Raw genomic sequence first — 19887 nt, forward strand, 5'->3', positions numbered from 1 at the left:
TTTGCCCACCCAGTAAATAAAGTCATTAGAACTGACAAGGGTTGTGTGTCACACACTAGCTACCTGTGCCCCCCTTCAAGTGGTCAGAGAAGTTATACTTTGTCCTCACTAAAGGAGGGGAGTTCTTGTTATCCATCCTGCTGCAAACTCCTCAGTGGTCCAGGTGGCCATGCAAAGATCCAGACAACACCTAAGGGCCATCGCTGCAGATAAGGAGGCCAAGCGTCTTGGCCTTCTGGGAACGAAGATGATTACATTTATCAGCCTTCAGAGTAACAGCCGTGTTAGTCTGTATTCGCAAAAAGAAAAGGAGTACTTGTGGCACCTTAGAGACTAACCAATTTATTTGAGCATGAGCTTTCGTGAGCTACAGAAGTGAGCTGTAGCTCACGAAAGCTCATGCTCAAATAAATTGGTTAGTCTCTAAGGTGCCACAAGTACTCCTTTTCTTTTTATCTATCAGCCTGCGGTTTAAAATCTCAAACTATCAAGCCTTTCTCACCAAATATAATTTCCTGAATTACTCTAAATTTCTAGACTTTAGGGACAAGTTGCCCCGGGAGGACAGGGTTTAGTTTCAAACTCTTATTGGTGGGGGCAAACCGCTGGCCAGAACCTCTTTATAAGCTACGTCAATGCAGCTGATACGGCATCAAGAGCAACGACAGCCACCACTGTGATGTGACAGGAATAATGGCTGCACTCTTCGGGGTTTCCCCAGGGATGTTCAAAACACTGTATTACCTTTCTGTGAGACTCATCTTTTAAATGAGAAGATTGACAAGTGTTTGCACGTGTTGAAAGACTCAAGGGCAACTCTGTTTCCTGGGCATATATGCACTTGCCCCAAAGAAAAAATACTTTTAACAACCCTACAAACCAAGGCCCTTAACTCAATCCTTCTATCACCGGTGCTCCTATGAGCCACCCTGCAAATGACAGAAAATGTAGAGGCCAAGATACCCTGTGACTTCCACTTCAACCATGGCTACTCAACCTCACATTCCAGCTAAGGGATATTTTTGACAACTTTTAGAGAGTTGCAAACCAGTATCAATGGCATCTCTACCTAATTCCGAGATCCATTTGGGGGGACTCCTAGCAAAATTTCCCCACAATTGGGCAACAATAATAGACACATGGGTGCTGTATATCATCCGTTCTGGCTATACCATCAAGATTCTCTACCCACCTCCTCCAGAACTCATTTCCCTGTCCCTTTTCAAGGACCACTCTCATGAAAGGCTCCTCCTTCAGGAGGTATAGTCTCTTCTCCAACAGGGAGCAATATAGCAGGTACCCCCTCAATACTGGGGTTCTAGTTGAAATATTTCCCAAGAAGAAAGGAGGCTGGAGACCCATTTTTGACCTGTGTCAACTCAGTGCTTTTATTTGCCAACTGAAATTCTGCATGGTTACATTGGCATTGATAATACCATCTGTCAAAAAAGGCACAGGGTTCATGGCTTTTGATATGAAAGGTGCATACTTTCTTGTAGAAATTCATCCCTCCTGCAGATGATTCCTCAGGTTTGTGGTGGGCCCCCACCAATACCAATACAGCGTGCTCCCCTTGGGTTTAGCTGCAGCTCCCAGAGTCGTCACAAAAGTGTTCTCAGTAGTTGTAGCTCAGCTAGGATGAGGCGGCTCCTCCACCTTCCTGTACTTGGACAACCAGCTTCTGACTGGCAGGTCTTGCCTGGAAGACTTACGACAACCTCGTCACTGCTCCACCTTCTAGCGTCTCTGGTAATTTGCGCAAATGTGGGGAAGTCTACACTGACTCCAATGCAGACCATAGAATTTATAGGAGCAACATTGAATCTAATCAGGGTGAAGGCCTATGTCCCCATGGACAGATTTCATGCCAGGGGTGCTCTGATAGATCTAGTTATACATAGCCCTTGAAGATCAGTTCAGATATGCCTAACTCCCCTGGGCTGTATAGCGTCATGCATTTATGCAATGCTATTTGCTAGACTCCTCCTCCATTGCCTAGAGACTTGGCTCCAAACAGTGTATAGACGAAGCAAGCACAGCATGAATACTATAGTGATAATTCCTTCCGCTCCAGTATGGTGGAGTGACCCTGGACATGTGTTCATGGGAGTTCCGTTTCTAGCCCCCACACCCAACAAGACAATAATTACAGATGCCTCTATGATGGGCTGGGGAGCCCACATGGACAGTCACACAGAGCAAGGCACTCTGACACCTTGGGAAGCTCAAATGCATATCTTCTGGAACTGAGAGCTGTACGAGAAGGTTGCAAAACATTCCTGCTATTCATACTATCCCGTCCCATCCTGATAATGTTGGAAAACATAACTGCCCATTTCTATATAAACTAGCAGGAAGGTGCATGCTCTGTCCCCCTCTGCATGGAAGTGGTGTATACAGAGCCACATCACCCTATTGGCAGTGTACTTCCCAGGTACCCAGAATTCACTGGCAGGCAGCCTCAGCGGACATTTCACCATCAACATGAGTGGCAATTACATGATTCAGTAGTAAACAGCATCGTCACTCTTTGGGGAACCCCCACTTAGGACCTATTTGCCTCGTAGGCAAATGGGAAGTGCAACATATATAGCTCCAAGGGAGCTCAAGGTCAGTACTCCGGGGCGATGCTCATTTCCTACCTTGGACTGATCACTTCAGTTATGCCTTCCCTGTCAGCCCACTACTACGTCAGGGTCTGCAGAAGATTTGACTATACAAGGCACATTGCTCCCAGATGGCCCAGACAGTTCTGATTACCAAGCCTCCTACAAATGTCGTCCCTTCTGCCCATCAGCATTTGGACCTTTCCGGATCTTTTGATCCAGAAAAATGGTAGGGTTAGGAATCCCAACTCTGATGCTCTTTATCTCACAGCTTGGTATATGGATGGATGTTGAACCGATAATGTTCCTGCCGTGAAGCTGTGCAAAACATTCTTCACCAGAAAATGTTACCTAGCCGAATGGAAAAATTTCTCTGCCTGGGCCCAGTAAAACCGTGTATCTTCAGAGACAGTCCAAAATAGCGGGAATATCTGCTATCTTCTTACTCTTAAAATGGCAGGCCCTTCCCGTAGCTCACTGTGGGTTGACCTGATGGCGATTAGCACGTGTCATCTACCATCAGATGGTTACTCAGTCTCTCCCTACTTCCAATTTGGCTCAGTCACCCCTTTGAGTGAGTGGTGTTGCGACCTGTTGCACAGGGTTACCACACCACTCAAATTTGGCCTGGCCGCCCCTCCATCTGGCATAACAGAGGGGCACCCGTGCCATATTTGAGTGGCATTGAGACTCCATGTTGCAATGCCATTATTAGAAGACTTGCCGCTCCTCCCTTAGAAAGTTTGACGAGGGGCACACCTCTCAGTTGAGACCTGTGCTTTCTGAGCAAAGAATTAAATGCATTAAAACAAGCTAAAACAAAAGTGGCATTAATTCACAAATCCTGTCTATAAAATAAGATGATTTTGATAAAACGCAGAGAGATGGAGTGGTTTGTTTACACGGCTCAGCAGGAAAGAGACATAAAAGATGTTTTGGTTTTGGCAAACAACAAACTTTATTTTATATTCAGTTCTCAGATCACTGACTCTGAAAGTAGATTTAAAAGGGGAGTTGAATAATCATCCCATCTACTGCATATGCCCCAAAGTACCCTTAACTGGTTTTCTCTGTGAAGATACTAACAAAGGATCAACTCCTGCAATACAACGGAGCATCAAGTTAAACTTCACGAGTAATGTTAACAAAGCCAATGATTAGCGTAAAAATAGTAGTCACTATGCCAAAAGAAAGAAGATACGGTCCAGATACATTACTAGGGCTTCTGGGTGATTTTAATCTAGCTGACTTCAGTATTAGAGTGTCTCAAGTGCCAGGAGAGGAAATCTGCTAAATAGGTTTAACTGCTGAAATCATCATGAGAATGAGAACAAAGACACCTGGAGCGTTCATGATCAAAAAAGATGGCATTTATTTAGAAAAGTTATTGTCCTTTACAAAATGCCAATGGAAGAGCAACCGAGTGGGGTGTGTTTCCTTTTAACTACAGCAGACAGCAAGCAGAAATGACTGCTAGGTATCCTGTCCCTTTTTTATACCATTGTTTAGGGGCATAAGGAGTTAGGGAGCCTGGATGCAGACACTGCAAAGCAGAAAATGTCAATTTCAGGCGCATTGAGGCATTTACCAGGAGTGGGGATCCACACAGATAATGCTTGAAGAACGGATTCTTTCTGTACAAAATGCTTTATGCTGAAATAAATATTCTCCTTCAAATCAGAAGGTAAATATCAGTTTTAGCCAATCATGCATCTCTGTATCTGGGAAGTGATCAGATAATTTCTTGACTGAGTCTTTGGCACTTAGGAGATTTCAAGAATATTTTACTGTATACACCTGAATATCTGTGTTCAATACATCTGATAGATAATTTAACATCCTGACTCACAATGTGTATAGAAGACAGTTATTCATAGATTCTAAGGCCAGAGGGTCCATTATGACCCCCCGAATAACACAAACCATAGATTATCACCCTATTTCTGCATCAAGCCCATCACTTCATGAGTAGTGTTTGCTCGGAAAGCATTAACCCTGTAATGTTCCAACAAGAACGTTTGTCCTCCTTTATTGTAAATGAAGTATTCCTACTAGAAATTTGAAATTTTTTTACACTTCTTTTCATCCACCTACTGACCAATCACACCCACAAATCATATTCTGTATTTCCATAGTAAAATTATTAACAAAGCTAGATGGACTAAAAATTTTTACCTGTTTTCAAAACTGGAAATACAAACATGCCACCTCATAAGTGAGTCGCCAGCTGGTTGCTTGAAAACTAGAACTGTTTGTTGCAAGCTTGACTAGTCTAAAACTGGTTTTATATTCAGATAAACAATGCTTCATTAGTATTGATGACCAGTGTGTGAATCTTATCAAACATTTTTTAAATGGCCAAATACAGTAGAACAAAGATTCTAGCACCAGAATGGCATTTCAGAACTCAAATATCTTTTTAATTGTCCACGTCTATGAAAAAAAAAAGATTGGAAAATTGTGGTTTTCAGCCTTCTGTTTATCTGCTCTGCCTATGCCAATCCTTGCTTATGTTCAGGATGATATACTCTCAGTATTACAGTGTGGGAATGATTGGTTCAGGAAACTGTGGGCTCACTGTGCAATATTCTTCATCAGTTTTAATTTTACTCATGGTGCCAATGTAGTAAAGCACTTAAGTACATGCTTAACTTTAAGCAGGTGAGTAGTCCCATTGCTTATCCACTAGATCCCTTCCTTTTTTAAAAAGACCAACCAAAGGGTGTCACCCTATCCCTGTGACCCTTCATTCCAGTTTCAAGTGGTGGGAGAGCTGTTCTCTGTCCCATGATATAATCTGGAAAGGAGGGAAGGCACACAGCCTGTTCTGTCTAGACTGCTCTTCTTGCGTATGCCTTGACATCCTTTGGAGCAAGTCTCAAAGCTTTGTTTCCTTTTTAGTTATGTTTGAGATGGGTGCTGTATGTGTGATTTTCCTTCCCAGTTGTTTGGGCTACCGGCTTACTATCCGTTCATGTTGCGAGTGGTCATAGGACATTGGAAAATTTTATAAACACTACTGTAATTACTGATAAATGAACATTAAGTTCCCATTTGGCTACACAGAGATGTGTAGTGAAGGAAATTTGTGTCTACTCTTTACTGGTGACCTCAAATGAAAATTTGTCAAAGCATTATGGATCCAGACTGGTACCCCAGATTAGTGCTCTTCAGTTTGATGTTGGATCCTGTTATTTCACTTTGTAGACTGGGAACACTGCAAAAAAAGTTTGTGTGTGTGGCATAGGCTCTGTGCTCAAGAGTGACCTGTCTGCATTAGGCAGCAGTGCTGCTGGGTCCAAGTGAGTCCTGTCTAGTCTCTGACGGGAGAAGTGGTGGCTGTGATGCAGGACTTTTGGACTGGGAAATTTCAAGTGGGAGAAAAATAGAGCTGCTTGTGAAACGCGGAGAACTCTTCCACCCCCCGCCAAAAAAAGCAACACCGGTGGGCTATTGCTTTTGTTTTTCTGATCATCTTTGCTTTAAATCCTTATCTTGAGCTGGAATAAATGTTTAACCAAATGTAACAAACACGGCATTGCTATATGGCATATTTTGTTTAATTATTACTGGATATTTAGATTTACGTTAATAGTTTACCTTCAGTTTAACATGGGAGTCACTTCCCGAGGGAAAATGAGGGCAATTTTTAAAAATTGTTGAATGTATTAATTTGAATAGGAGGGTAAGTGATTTTTTTGTGATATTCTAGAAGAGAAACATTCTACGCTAGCGGTGTTTGTATGCCAATAAAAGACTGTTTGTGTCAGAGATAATGAACTTGTTTTGTCTCCTAGGTTGGACTGGCTGTAATACCTGATAGCACAGCTGGATCTATTTTGTGTGCCATGAGTAAGCTCCTGGATCAAGCTTGCATCCTTAGTGAAAATCTACACAAATTTCTTGCCTCTTGCTGTTATAGTCTTCTTTACTTCCTGTTAACTTTAGACAAAGAGGATGCAGAACATGTGCAGAAGAGGTAATGCTTGTTGTAAATGACAGAGAATTTTTAAAATTTTCTTTAATTTAACATCTGTGTTTGAATACTTGTGACTTTTTTCACTTTGTGCTTTGGCCCCTGTTCGTGCTTATTCTGAAATAATTGTTGGATTTAGGAAAATCCCACCATATGTACGGTTAGCTGGAATTATAAAAAGTTATTTCAAACCTTTTGCTTATGATAGTTGTTGTAGGTTATGTCAGAAAACAGTGTTCTGTCTTGGCACTGGAAAGGTAGGCATTCATACCTTAATCTTTGGATTTAGCCTTTGGTTCATTAGGAACAGTGAAAGTGACACTTAAAATTCTTGGATTTAGAAAGTCATTGTTCTAAGACACTAGTGCTTTTAATTAGTCTATACTCTTAACTAACTAGAATATTGAGCTTTAGCAAAGCTGCTCAAACATGATTTTATAGAATTTGGAAATCAGTTTGACTAAAAAAAGGCTAGATATATTTAAACCATGCAAGTATGTTTACCACTGTAGATGGAATGTATTTTTTTTAGAGAGGCAAGATAGATGAGGTAATATCTCTTATTGGTGAAAGAGACAAGATTTTGAGCTTACACGGAGCTCTTTTTCAGGCTTGGGAAAGGTACTCAGAATGTCACAGTTAAATAGAAGGTGGAACAGATTGTTTGTTTGGCATAAGTGATGAACACTCATTCAGGGTGAAGTGGCATGTTAACACCTCTTTAGTCATAGGCCAAAAAAGGAAGGTTATCCGGTTACAGATTGTTGTAATAAGCCATAAATCCAGGGTCTTTATTAAGTCCATGATTTTTAGTGTCTATCAGAGTTATGAATTTAAAATCCCAGGCTTGTCTTTTTAAGATGTTATGCAGGTTTCCTTTGAGGATGAGGACTGAGAGGTCAGATATGCAGTGATTGTTTTGTGAAGAGTGCTCACCCATGGCTGATATGGTGTTTTTGTTTCATTGTTTGTCTGTGTGAGTTCATTCAAGAGCGTAGCAATTGTTTGGTTTCACTCACATAGTTGTCATAAGGGCATTTAGTGCACTGGATAGGGAACGCCACGCTGTAATAGGCAAGTGCAGGACTCATGGATCTTGAAAGGTGTGTTGTGGAGGGTGTTAATAATCATAGCAGTGGAGATATGTCTGTGCATTTTGCATCTGTTATAGCAGGGTCTAGTCCCGCTTTGATTTGGTGTGTCCTGGTCTTTGAGGAGCTTGCTTCTGATGATGAGGTTGGGGGTTATTTGAAGGCCAGAAGAGGGGGTTCAGGAAAGATTTCTTTCAGGATGTGGCCCCCACTGAATATTGTTTATTGTAATTGTTTAATGGTATCCTGAATAGGTTCCAGTGTGGGATGGTAGGTGACAACTAGGGGTGTGTGGTCAGAGGGTTTTTTCTTCACACATTGAAGCAAGTGTACTTGGGGTATTTGGGTGGCCTGTTCCAAGATGCAGTCTACTTCTCTGGGGAGTATCCTTGTTTGGTGAAGGTAGTTTTGAGTGTGTTAAGGTGTGTATCCTGCACTTTCTCCTCAGAGCATACTCTGTGCTTTCTGACTGCCTGGCTGTAAATAACAGATTTCTTGGTGCGTTTGGGGTGGTTATTGGATCTGTGAAGGTAGGTATACTGATTTGTGTAGGGTCCCATTGTTGAAGCTGATTGTGGTGTTCAGGAAGTTGAGGCTGGTGTGGGAGTGTTCTAGAGAGAGTTTAATGGACGTGTGGTGGTTGTTAAAGGTGTGGTGGAAATCTATGAGGGAGTTTAGGTTGTCAGTCCAGAGGATGAAAATATTATTGATGTATCTCTGGTATATCACTGGTTTTGTGATGCATTTGTCCAGAAATTCGTCCTCAAGGTGGTCCAAGAAGAGGTTGGCACATGGGGAGCCATCCTAGTTCCTATGGCTGTTCCTGTGGTTTGGACAAAGTGTTTGTTGTTGAATGTAAAGTTGTAATGGGTGAAACGTTGATGTTGATGAGGAGGAAACGGATGATGTTGACTGTGTGTTTGGGGTGGATATCCGAGGGTTGTCCGTTGTCGTATAGATATCTGGGGCAGGCAGCGATGCTCTCATTGTGAGGGTGTTGGTGTATTGGGAGGTGACATCCATCATGACAAGGGTGGAGTGCTGAGAAAAGTTGTTAGTATTGCAGAGTTTCTGAAGGAAGTCAGTTGTGTCCTGCAGGAAACTAGCCCTTTGTGTGGTGAGTGGTTTTGAGTATGGTTTCTATGGGTTCTGATATTCCTTTAGTAACCATGGCCAGATGTGGGTCTGCTTGGGTTCCCTTGATTGTGTATCTTGGTAAGCATGCAGAAGGTCCTTGGGGTGGGTTTGTGGGGAGTGAGGTTGTAGAGTTTCTGTTGGAGTTGTCTGGGGAAGGATTTGATGATATCCTTAAATTCCTGGGTGAATTGTGGTGTGTGGGGGGGTCTTCTTTGAGTTCTTTGTAGTAGGTGGTATCGGAGAGTTGACAATTGGCCTTGTTAATGTAGTCACCACAGTTGAGGGCTATTATAGCACCCCTTTTGTATGCTGGTTTGATCACTATCTGGGGGTGGCTGGATTTCAGGGACAGTATAGCTGTCCTCTCAGTAATGGAGAGATTGTGGTGGATGGGATGTTAACCGCTGTACAATAAAGAGAACAATTGTTCTCATATTATATAGTTTTTAGTTTTGGAATTTACATAGAATTTACAAAAACTGTATGTAGGACCTAGTTATTCATTTATGACTGATAAACACTTCATTGCAGACTGGATGTAAATTTCTATTCTCCTGTACTTGCTGTGTAACCCTTGTGGAATATTGTATTTCTCTAATACTCTCTCATGTGGATTCACTGCATCCCCATGAATTGCCATATGTGTATAGTTGAAAACAGCCTATCAGATCTATCAGTCTTAACTTTATGGGCACCTTGACTTGTGCAGATAAGGATACAGCCTGGGAGCACGCTTCCAACACACTTCTATTCTGCGCTTGAGAAATTGCCAGCTCTGTTCATTGGTTGTTATTTCCTCTCCCCAGGGACATGTTGTGGGGATCGTGTATTTCAGTGCTAGCTCTGGTGCCACGAGTGTTGAGGTTGATGCTGCAGAGTCTTCAAGTGAGCAGGGCCTGTCGGGAAGAACTGCCTGTCATTGGCCAGTTGCTGCGTTTGCTAATGCAGCATGGACAGCTCAGGAGTCACATGATGACAAGTGAACTTCTTGTGCAACAGATTGTCAAGGATATTATGGTATGAAACTATTTTTTTTCCCAGAAGACTTCAAGAATACCTTCTTCTAGCAGTGAGAATAAACCTCAACAACCCTAATCTGCATACAACACTCATTCAAATCACATACAAAAAAGGCACCCAGAACGTGGCTTGTGGAGTCCAAATTTTGGTCCATAGCTGCCTTTTGTGTCCCTTGACAGGGCAGCCCACAGAATAGGGGGGCACCTATGTGAACATGTGCTACTTCTCAGTGATGATCCTCACTGGCTGCTGTGTCATGCGGCATTCTCTGGGACTGCTAAAAGCGTGCAGTATGCCACTATCAATCAGTGTCAGGAAAGCCATTCCATTGCTGCTGCGCAGATTTCTCTGCGTAAGCTCTCGCTGACAAGGAAGACCAACCTCTAAACTTGTAGCCATGGGGAACAGTGGCCAAGTAAAGGGGCACTGGACACCAAAATCTATTGCGTGGCAAAAGGCATCTGAGGTTGGTTATTTTCGTTACAGACAACAACTTGATATAGAAGGGACTACAGTGAGGGAGACAAACGAGGGTCAATCCATGAGTTTACACTAAAACAGTAAAACATTTGAGATTTGTCAAAAATAAGGAACCTGATAGTTTGTCACTGAGTTATAGAACAGCATCAAATTGGAACAAACTTTCCTAAAATATGTACAACCACACTTCACTACCTGGGTGGGGGAGAAAGGGCAGAGACCCAGCACGAATCAGTGAGGCCTGTGGCTTAGCAAATCTTGAAAGAAGGGCTGTCTAACTGGGGAACATTGTGTAACTGCAAAACACTTACTGCTTCTGTTTGCTGAGTGGGCTGCCGCCAGGATTTCTGCGCAGTATTACTGTGCTTGTTTTGGGACTGTCGATCTGAAAAGCAGGTGTCTCAAATAGGTTACTTGTTTTGATGGAGTGGGCTAGGATGTTCTTTAGCTTTAAAGACGGAGGGCAAATGTGGCTTTTTTAGACTTCAGTAGGTGGCTGTGCATTCCCCCAGGCCTAGCATGTCCACAGGAGCCAGTAAGGCTATAGCTACACTTAGGGTGGCATGTAGAATACAGGCACAACACGTGTAGCTAAACACCACAGTGAAAGGCAGGTTGTGTACTTGTCACTGCAGTGTGTGGCTACACCTGGCAGTGAAAGGCTCCAGGAGCAGGAAAGGCTTTGACAGCTCCAGGGAGCTGCCGGAGCCTTCCCTGAGATATGGGAGACTGCTGGGGCGTGTACTGTGCCGAGTAGTACTCTGCTCTACTCACCTATCCCATGTCTCACCATTCACACTGCTCTGGATACCTGTGCTAGCGGGGCATGCAGTGTTACTTTCCACACCGCCCTCAGTGGAGATGTGCCCTAAAAGAGCCTCTGCCATATTCTGTGAAGAGAAGATGACAGACTTGGTTTCTGGGGTTTAACACCGTGGTATTTAAACCTGCTCGGCCAGAGCCTGTGGTGTTACACTCCCTGTGGGCATAACTAGTATGCTAGAGTATTCTCTACCCTAGAGCTCTCAGCGGTTCATCTAGGGCAGGGATTGGCGCGACCTCTGGCACACGGCCCACCAGGGTAAGCCCCACGGCGGGCTGGGCTGGTTTGTTTACCTGCTGCGTCCGCAGGTTCGGCCGATCACGGCTCCCACTGGCTGCGGTTCGCCATTCCAGGCCGATGGGGACTGTGGGAAGCGGCACGGGCCAGGCCATGTGCTGGACACCACTTCCTGCAGCCCCCGGTGGCCTGGAGCTTCAATTGGCTGAACCTGTGGATGTGGCAGGTAAACAAACCGGCCCGGCCTACCGGGGACTTGGCCTGGCGGGCCGCAGGCCAAAGGTTGCCAATCCCTGATCTAGTGGTAGCCCTGGTGAGAATGTTTTTATAAAGCTCCTTACTGTAGACATGGGCCAGTGAGTCTTCTAATCATTTCCACGAATGATTTGGAAATGCATTGTAAATTGCTGAATTGGAACTAAGCAAACAAACATGATTAAAATAGCATAGAGACTGCATAATGGTACACTCTGAAATAATTGCAAGTGAATGACACTTATCAGATAAATTCACACACCCTTCATAGTATCGTAGAAATGATCTGTAGCTGATCTTGTAAAAAGTAATGAAGTTTTAAAATTATTATTTCACTAGAGCACTGTCTCTCTGCTAATGTTTCTTGAACTCCAAATGATGGCTTCTCCTTTTCTCAGTAATTACGTGGTGTGTAAATGAACAAGGTTCCTCTGTATTTGATTTCTTGTTTGCAATAGAATTTCTGGTTAACTGAAAATATCAAGCCAACAAACTGAAGCTTCATGAGTAGTACTGTTAGTTTATTGGGTCGCATGTGGGGTTTTCAACCTGTTTCCTTTTTGCTCCAGACACTGAAGAGTGCTGAAGTCCAAGAGCAATGGCTAACAGACCTCCATTACTGTTTCAACATATATCTTGCCACACATCCACCGGGACCCAGTGCTATTAGCACAGAATATTGAAGAGATGAACATTGTACATCTGCTTTAAAGTGTTTACTTCCATTTAACTCTGAATGGAAAATGTTGGAACAATGTTTGTTATAAACATTTTTTAAGTGGAACTTAAATAAAAAAAATTTCATAAAATCTGTTTGTACTACATTACTTTGGTCTTGACGCAAGAAAGTAACATTGCAGTGGAAGTAGTTTAGGTAAGACTGTTGACTGCAGGAGAGAATATGCTGAGGACAATCCCAGCTGTTGAAGTGAAAATATTAAACGCTGTCACTGTAGAGAGCATCTCCTTTGTTTATTGGATTCTTGTATTGACACCAGTCATTTTCCATTATTTATACTAAGATTTAAAAGATTTCATTGTGTAATAGTCCACCTTAAAAAGCATGAGTAATATTTTTGTATTGTATAACAGTATTTTGGATATTTACTGAATATAAAAAATAGAAATGTAGTAAAGAATAAAGTCAGAGTAATAAAATACAATATGCTTAGGAAAAAAGGAACATGTTACATACATATTTTTTCTTAAAAAAACATGTCCACCAAAGTCATGCCCTTGTCTGCCTTTCATTTCACTTGAGAAGTCAATGGCAACACTCCAGCTCACGTCAGTGGGAGAAGAAGGCCCCATGGTATGCATGGCAATATAAAAAAAAACTATGACTATTTCACTAACAAAGACATTTCCTTTGGTTTGAGGGGAGAGAGTGAAGTGGTGAAATCCTGGCCCCACTGACTTTTATAGGGCCAGCCTTTCACCCTAGAAACTTAACAGTTAACATGGTCCTTTCTTTCAGTCACAATTTCTACCAGTATGTTAGCATCGAACAGTGAGCTCAAACACAATGCTTCTTTCTCTTCAGTGATGAATCAGAGCGCACAGGTTGCTGCTGAGCAGATGCACTCATTCCTAGAGGAGGCTATACTTTCTGCTCTGCATAGATTTTGAGGTACTTATTACAGGTAATTTCAAGCTTTTGGTACTCTGAATTTGGGGTGAAATGAGACACAGTGACAAAGATTTTCTAAAATAGTTAACCCTTTGCTCTGCACACTTAACTTGTGATTAGAGCAGTTTGGAAAAAATGATTTCAGTCCCTCAGGAAATTTCAATACTTTGGCATTTACTTTCATCCCAAAAAGTAAAATCAAATTTTTGTGGGATGAAAAGTTCTGAGAAACTTTGACTTGGAAATATTGAAACAAAAACTTTCAACATTTTTTGACTAAAATAAAAAATTGACCATTTCAGCCACAATGAAATTGACGAAGGGCAGCCATCTAAAAGGACATAAACACAAAGTATGGGGAGACATTGGTTAGGATATTCCCGAGGGGGTACGCTATGGTAATGAACAAAGAATTTTAATATGTAGCAATACTAGGAATTTTCACTTCATAGCAGAGTGTGGAATAATCTCAAAGGAAAGGGTGGGAGCCACATTAGTTCACCCCCCTTTAAAATTAAGAATAAATATGTGGATTGCATTGAGAAACTGGCTGTTTCATAGATCTGGATATTAACTAGAGGGGAGGTTGGGTTTCTAATTTAGAGGGAATTTCAGCTCCCTAATTTTTAATCTAAGTGTAGAACTAGCCCTTGTTTTATGCTTTTTACCTAGAGAAAACTACTTGCTTGTATTGTTCTCCCAGGAAGTTTTATTTTAGCTTTCATAAATCAGAAGTGCTGTGATAGGGTTGGAGAAGAGAGAGAAGGCAATACTGTACATGTTCATTATATAAAGTTTTTTTTTCAAACCCTGTACGTGGCTGTAATTAATACTCAAAACATATTTACAGATAATTTTGATAAATTCTGTAAATTGCTAATTCCAGCCCACTTCTCAACTTTACAAAATTTCAAATGTCATCCTGTCAGTAAATAAATTACTTTTTAATTCTACATTTCATTGGTACACGAAATGAGTTCAACTCCCTGGAAGTCTGGTTTGGCATTACAGCACCGAGATAATACAAGAACGGAAAATACCTGTGTTAGCTTAATATTTTGTATACTTTTTTCAATTACAAAAAAGATTTCATACATCCCTGTAGAACCGGGGAGTAGTCTTTAAATTGTTCTCAGGTTCCCTATTACTACTTCTCAGTTTTGCTTAATGCTTGGGTCTTTTGGTTTTTGACTTTGCAGCAGTGGTTGGTCTCATGTTGTATGAAAACTGCTTCAGTTTCCCTTCATTCTCCAGCAGATGAACATACTGCAGGTTGCTTACTGTAAAAACAAAAAATGTTGTGAGTTCTGTGGGGTAATACAGATTTTTTTCAAAGAAAAGCTGCAGTCTGCTGTGGATCCTAGCCTTCACGTCTGCATAAATTATGAATACTTTGTTATGTAAATGAGGCCATTTAACAGAACTGTCCAGAGTTTCATCAGCACACCAAATACAAAACCCTTCTTGACAACTCCACTTGAGTCCATGGTTCTGTTTCGCTCTGTCACAAGCTGGGGAGGCAGGCACATTCATTACTGCGCTTCATGTAAACAGAATTTTCAAAAGTACTTAAGTGACTTAGGCACCTACATCTCTTTGACTGACTTTGCTCTAGCTAATTATTGAAACGTTTACAGGTGACAGGCGTATCACTGACAATAGCTGGTTTGTTGAAATTAACCAGGCAATGGCAAGATACTTTGTTTAGTATTGTTTGTGGGAGCTTGACGATTTACAAACCTTTCATTTGAAAACAAAACAAGGACTTTTCACAGCGTACACACCCCTGTTCTAGGCTTGCTCAGTTTTGAACTCCAAGAGCAGAATCCAGCTTGACCCCTGCAGAACCTGCTTCCGAAGTTGGGAATTCCAAACTCCTGACAGTTTTTCTATCATATGTACAAAATATTATATATCTGACAAACAGTGGTGTGGTTTTTTTACCTAGTTCATGATGCAACATGTAAGTAACTTGCCTGCCACAAGATGGTATAAAGAATAAAAGTGCCAAGATTGTGATAAAAAGATAGTTTAAACAAATACTTCCTGGTTGCAGTTATTTGTCAAAGATGGTCTGAGGTGGCAGGGGAACCATGCTTTCTCTCCCCTTCCCCATGGGCTAAAATAGGGTTTTCAAAACATCCAGCAAGTTCAGTTTTTATCCTTTGCCATGTTCTCCCTCCACCCATCTTGTGGAGCAGTGGCTGTGCTTCCTTCCAGGGCTTTGCCGCTGTACCACACCTGGGGCGTAAGCTGCCTCCCATCAATACCTTTTTTTTTTGTCCCCATCCCAAAATGTTCAGCCTGCGTATGCCAGTGAGGATGTTAAAATAGTTTGGTGCCAGTCTCCCGTTGGCAGATTTGTCACCATACACTTTTTCACAAGGCACAAGAATGTTTGTTAGTGCCAATATTCTTCTCCTTCCCAGCTGTTCCCTTCTCAGAGAAATGAATCAAACTTGAGTCCATTTTGACCTACGCTAGACAACTACGTCAAAAATACTGTTTCTGGCATTAGCCGCTGACAGCTCTGAACTTTTCCAACAAACTTAATGTCATGCACGAAGGGCGTCAGATGGAAAACACGTTACTGTCTTTAAGACAGGGCTAAAGTTCCCTAAGCTCCTATTAGGTGAATGAAAGTAGGTACTGTTCTACAGGCACCGGGCAAAGTTCCTATCACTATCCTACTTGTCACCAAGTTATGAAAGGTAAAGTCCACTCGAAGCTGCAAAAGAAAGCCTTTCTATTTCATAAAAGACAAGAGCGAAGAGATTTGCTGCCCCTAAAACCGACGAACTAATCAAAACACTATTTAAGTTTTAAAATCTATCTTCAGCAGTTCCGTGACTCAGTATGCAAAGGTAGCAGATGAAACACCTGTCTGGTAGCTTTCGAGGCTATACTGAGACTGACCAGAGGTGTTCTCTTAAATAGTGCAAGAAAGAGTGTCGGTTTGTCTCCCGTGAGACAGAAATGTCTCTACCGTTATAATGTAACTCCAAGGGCAGCGCTGCTTTAAGACTCCCCTGTGACTTGAGAGAGTTCTAAACGAGCCAGAGAGCACCAAGAAAAGGGCCTAGGAACATTTTTAGTTTTCTTTCATTATTGTCCTAACACCAAATATTTTAAATCAAGGAGTCTGCTTTTTAGCTATGCAAGGTCTTGATTTTTGAGCCACAGCTGGTATGACTAGAGAGGACTGCTCTGGCCATTCAAACTAACCCTCTGATTTTGCAAAACTAATGACTGCATCACCCCTGCTACCATTGGTCTAACCAGTTGCTGAATAACTGCAGACTAGTGCTTTAACACCTGTCCTCTTAGTCCGGTCCAGTGTTCGCTGATTGAGCTCGTTGAGAATTTGTTCCCAGATTCTATTCTCATCTCGTTCCTCCTTAGCCATTGCGCCCTGTCCTGCCATCTCTTAAGAAATTCCTTTCTTTCGTGATCTTGAAGCTAATTACAAACTGTGCTCAGCATCTCCCTCTTTTCTGGTAAATAGGTTAGCTCCCTTTTCTCTGGTCTTTTCTTCCAGTCATGATGGCATTTTGTTGCAGTTCTGTGCATTTAGCTCTAATTCATCTAAATCCTTGCTCAGCCCTGGAAACCAGACCTGCACACAGTGTTTCATGCAGAGAACAGAGATAAGTCTTCATTAGCAACACCCAGAAATGTCAGCATGGCTTCTGGTAGCAGTGAGATCTACAACTGTAACTCTTACCTAATAACACCTAGCTTTCATGTGGTGCTTTACAGAGAATATCATGGTCCCCATTTTACAGATGGGTAAACTGAGGTACACACAGTTGAAGTGACTTGCCCAAAGTCACTCAGAAGGCCTGTGGCAGAGCCAGGAATAGAACAGAGGTCCCTTGATCTTAGTTCAATTCATGTGGCCAATGTGTCCACATCCAATGGGCAGTTTTAGCAGGAAGGCCAAGGACTGAATGAATAGGAATAGGAACTACCCTCTCCCACAGAAGCAGGCCTATCTCTGGGTAAAGTACTGCAGAGAACAATCCTATGCTACCAAGGGCCTGACCTAATCTAGCATTAAAACGGACAGACAATAGTGTGCCTAGGAGCTGGTGCGCGCCTCTGTCACCAAAAGCAATCCATTGCCCATCTTAGGTTAGTGTATTGCTATGGGAGCAGGGCTGCATGATTTTCAGTTTCATTAAAACCAATTGTTGAAATACAGTTTTTCAGGAGTCTCGGTAACTCCTGAAATCAGGAAAATGGCAGGGCAAAGGGTATTGGCATTTTTTCTCTCTGTAACACTGAGTATACGAGAAAATGTCAGGTATAATTCTTCCTTTAATGAGCAGGGTCCCTTAACACTCTTGTTGTTCTCCCTGAGTCCTGGATGCCTTTCAGCGGCAGATCTGGGCTAATGGCTACTTATGAGAACTAACCTGGAAAGGCTGAATAGCTCCCAATGTAATGGAAAGTGGTGAGAGGCCACTAGCCCTTTCTAATGGGCACCCCGGTACATGGGGAAAGAGACTGGGCCTGGCTACTTTCCCCTCCATCTCTCACCCTGCCCTGCTGCCTTGAGTGCTGTACGTAGCAAGGCTACTCCCAAGTGCAGACGGCTGACGTGAAAGGGATTTTAGGGCTCACATTTCAGCCTTTTAAGTAAGGTTAACACTTAGAATCACTCTACAGAGTTGAACTGCACTAACAATGGCATTGTGGGCTCTGTGATCCCCAGATCAAACGTGTTTCATCTACCTAAGCGGTAAGCAACTTGGGGCAGCCACAGTCTAGCGCCTAGCAGAGAGGGATCCTAGGCTCTATTGCAATACAAATAGTAAGTAAAAACATTTTTCTGCAGATTCAACATGGGATCTGAGTCAAGCTGGATTCTTTCCATCTTCTGCACGCCTGCCGGTAACAGATTGTTACATGTGTGCAGCTCCAGTGCCCTCCGTCTCTATTCTCCATTCCCCATCTGGAATAACTCTTGCCCTCAGTAGCTCTGCACAGGTGTAACTGATTAGAACGTAACAAGCAATTCTGTAGCTGATGCACAAGGAGGAACAGAATCCAGCTCACTTTGTGACTTGTGCTGGCTCTGCAGGAGGTAGGAGTAAAAAGAACAACGTGTTTTTATCACTGCAATGGGCAGCCAGGGGAGAAAATGCGCTCAGCACACAGATCTAGGGAGGAAGAAGATTCAATTTTTACGCAGCACTTTTCAGCATAGAACAGTGGTGGGAAAGGCATTTTGGGGAGCAGGAATGGAAAGAGGGCCACGGTAATTAAAAATGAAGAGTAAAGATAAAAATCCCGCCCCCTTCCCCAATCCATCAATTACTCCCAAACATCGTCGGAAAATTACATCTAAACATAACCTGTGAGCGTGCAGAGTGTATGGCTTCTAGCTGTGGACCATTAAGAGCTGGTGTACAAATGTGACCTAATTGAAAAGGGACAAGCAGCCTGCATCCCCAGCGAGGGTGTGGAGTAATCAGTTCTTGGTAACACCGGCTGTGGTGTGCGGCAATGAGGCTGAAGGCAGAGGGCTGCTTTTCAGAATGCCAGAGGAATTCACCCATAACCTACTTGCTACTAGAGTGTGACTCAGTAGTAGAAAGAAAAAAGAAAGTGCTTTCACCTTCACCACCTGTGTAACTGTCTCCCCCCACCCGAACACTTCCCCTCAACGTATAACATCACAACGACAGGGATTTTAAAAAGGCTTTTCTGCAGGAAGGTACCAGCCAAGCATCCCTGGGAGTTGGTTCACAGATATGACATCGTGAAAAAGGTCTAACCAGCAAGCCAGAGTGTATCTGGGCAGTATGGTCAGATGTGGGTATCTGTGTCCACGAGCACATGTATGCAATTGTACTTCTCTACGGTAATTTATGTTCACAAATTCTCAGTGTGTGTAGAAATGTCTTATCTGTGCTTCCACATGGTCACCAGATACTGTGCTGATAAATTAAGTGTGCACAAATATGTGTATACAAATGCACACAGGTGAGTTTAAACATCTCTCCTTCTCTCTAAACTGCCACCATGTAATAGGGTTTTTCCTACTCACATTTGTTTGAGCATATCTTGTTAAACCAACAAGTTAATATAAAAGAAAAAAATAAAAAATAATACTCAAAAGTCCAAAAGGAGTGACAGAACACAGAACCCCAGCTCTCTGGGTGCTAGTTGTCTAGGCACAATGATACCTTAGACTGGATGTTCACTTGGTTACCTCATTTTTTGGTTTTATTATTATTACTATAGTTTTGTTTCCCCCATTTTCCTTTCATACTCAAGCCATCTAAAACTAACTATAACATTTTAAATTCCAGCAATGCTTCCAAAGCTTCACTAAGGCAGCACCCTTACCTGAGATCATGTGCACATCAGAAAGCTTATGCTTTGAAGAAGGTCTTGCTGGATGGCAAACTTTTCCTTCTTGAGAACGCCCTTTCAGAAACAAACATGCATACTTTTACAAATTCACACCCGGGTGTGCTTATGTACAGTTATAGACCATTTCAATGTCAACTACAGCACTCTCTTAATTTTAAACACAAAGACTTACATTAAAATAATCTTATCATAAAGAGTCTCATAAAACATTTATGATGGAAAATTGTTAGGGCTGTCAATCGATTAAA

At 42.3% G+C, this 19887-nt stretch overlaps 2 protein-coding genes across 6 annotated transcripts in view; one reads left to right on the top strand and one right to left on the bottom strand.

Moving 5' to 3' along the window:
• Positions 1–12434, top strand: part of TEX10 (testis expressed 10) — a 121776-nt gene extending 109342 nt beyond the window's left edge. For all 3 annotated transcript variants that reach the window (XM_048839417.2, XM_048839418.2, XM_048839419.2), the window contains 3 exons: positions 6404–6585; positions 9617–9827; positions 12195–12434. In XM_048839417.2, coding sequence (XP_048695374.2) covers positions 6404–6585; positions 9617–9827; positions 12195–12308 — 507 coding nt within the window. In that variant the 3' untranslated portion in view covers positions 12309–12434. The remainder of the gene's footprint in view (positions 1–6403; positions 6586–9616; positions 9828–12194) is intronic.
• Positions 12435–12572: 138 nt separating this feature from the next.
• The window catches only part of INVS (inversin), a 221014-nt gene continuing 213699 nt past the window's right edge, over positions 12573–19887 (bottom strand). For all 3 annotated transcript variants that reach the window (XM_048839416.2, XM_048839415.2, XM_048839414.2), the window contains 2 exons: positions 19613–19693; positions 12573–14535 (listed from right to left, as the gene is read on the bottom strand). In XM_048839416.2, the coding sequence (XP_048695373.1) occupies positions 14420–14535; positions 19613–19693 (197 nt within the window). In that variant the 3' untranslated portion in view covers positions 12573–14419. The remainder of the gene's footprint in view (positions 14536–19612; positions 19694–19887) is intronic.

This window comes from Caretta caretta, chromosome 2, assembly GCF_965140235.1.
Source record: "Caretta caretta isolate rCarCar2 chromosome 2, rCarCar1.hap1, whole genome shotgun sequence".
NCBI classification, from domain to species: domain Eukaryota; kingdom Metazoa; phylum Chordata; order Testudines; family Cheloniidae; genus Caretta; species Caretta caretta.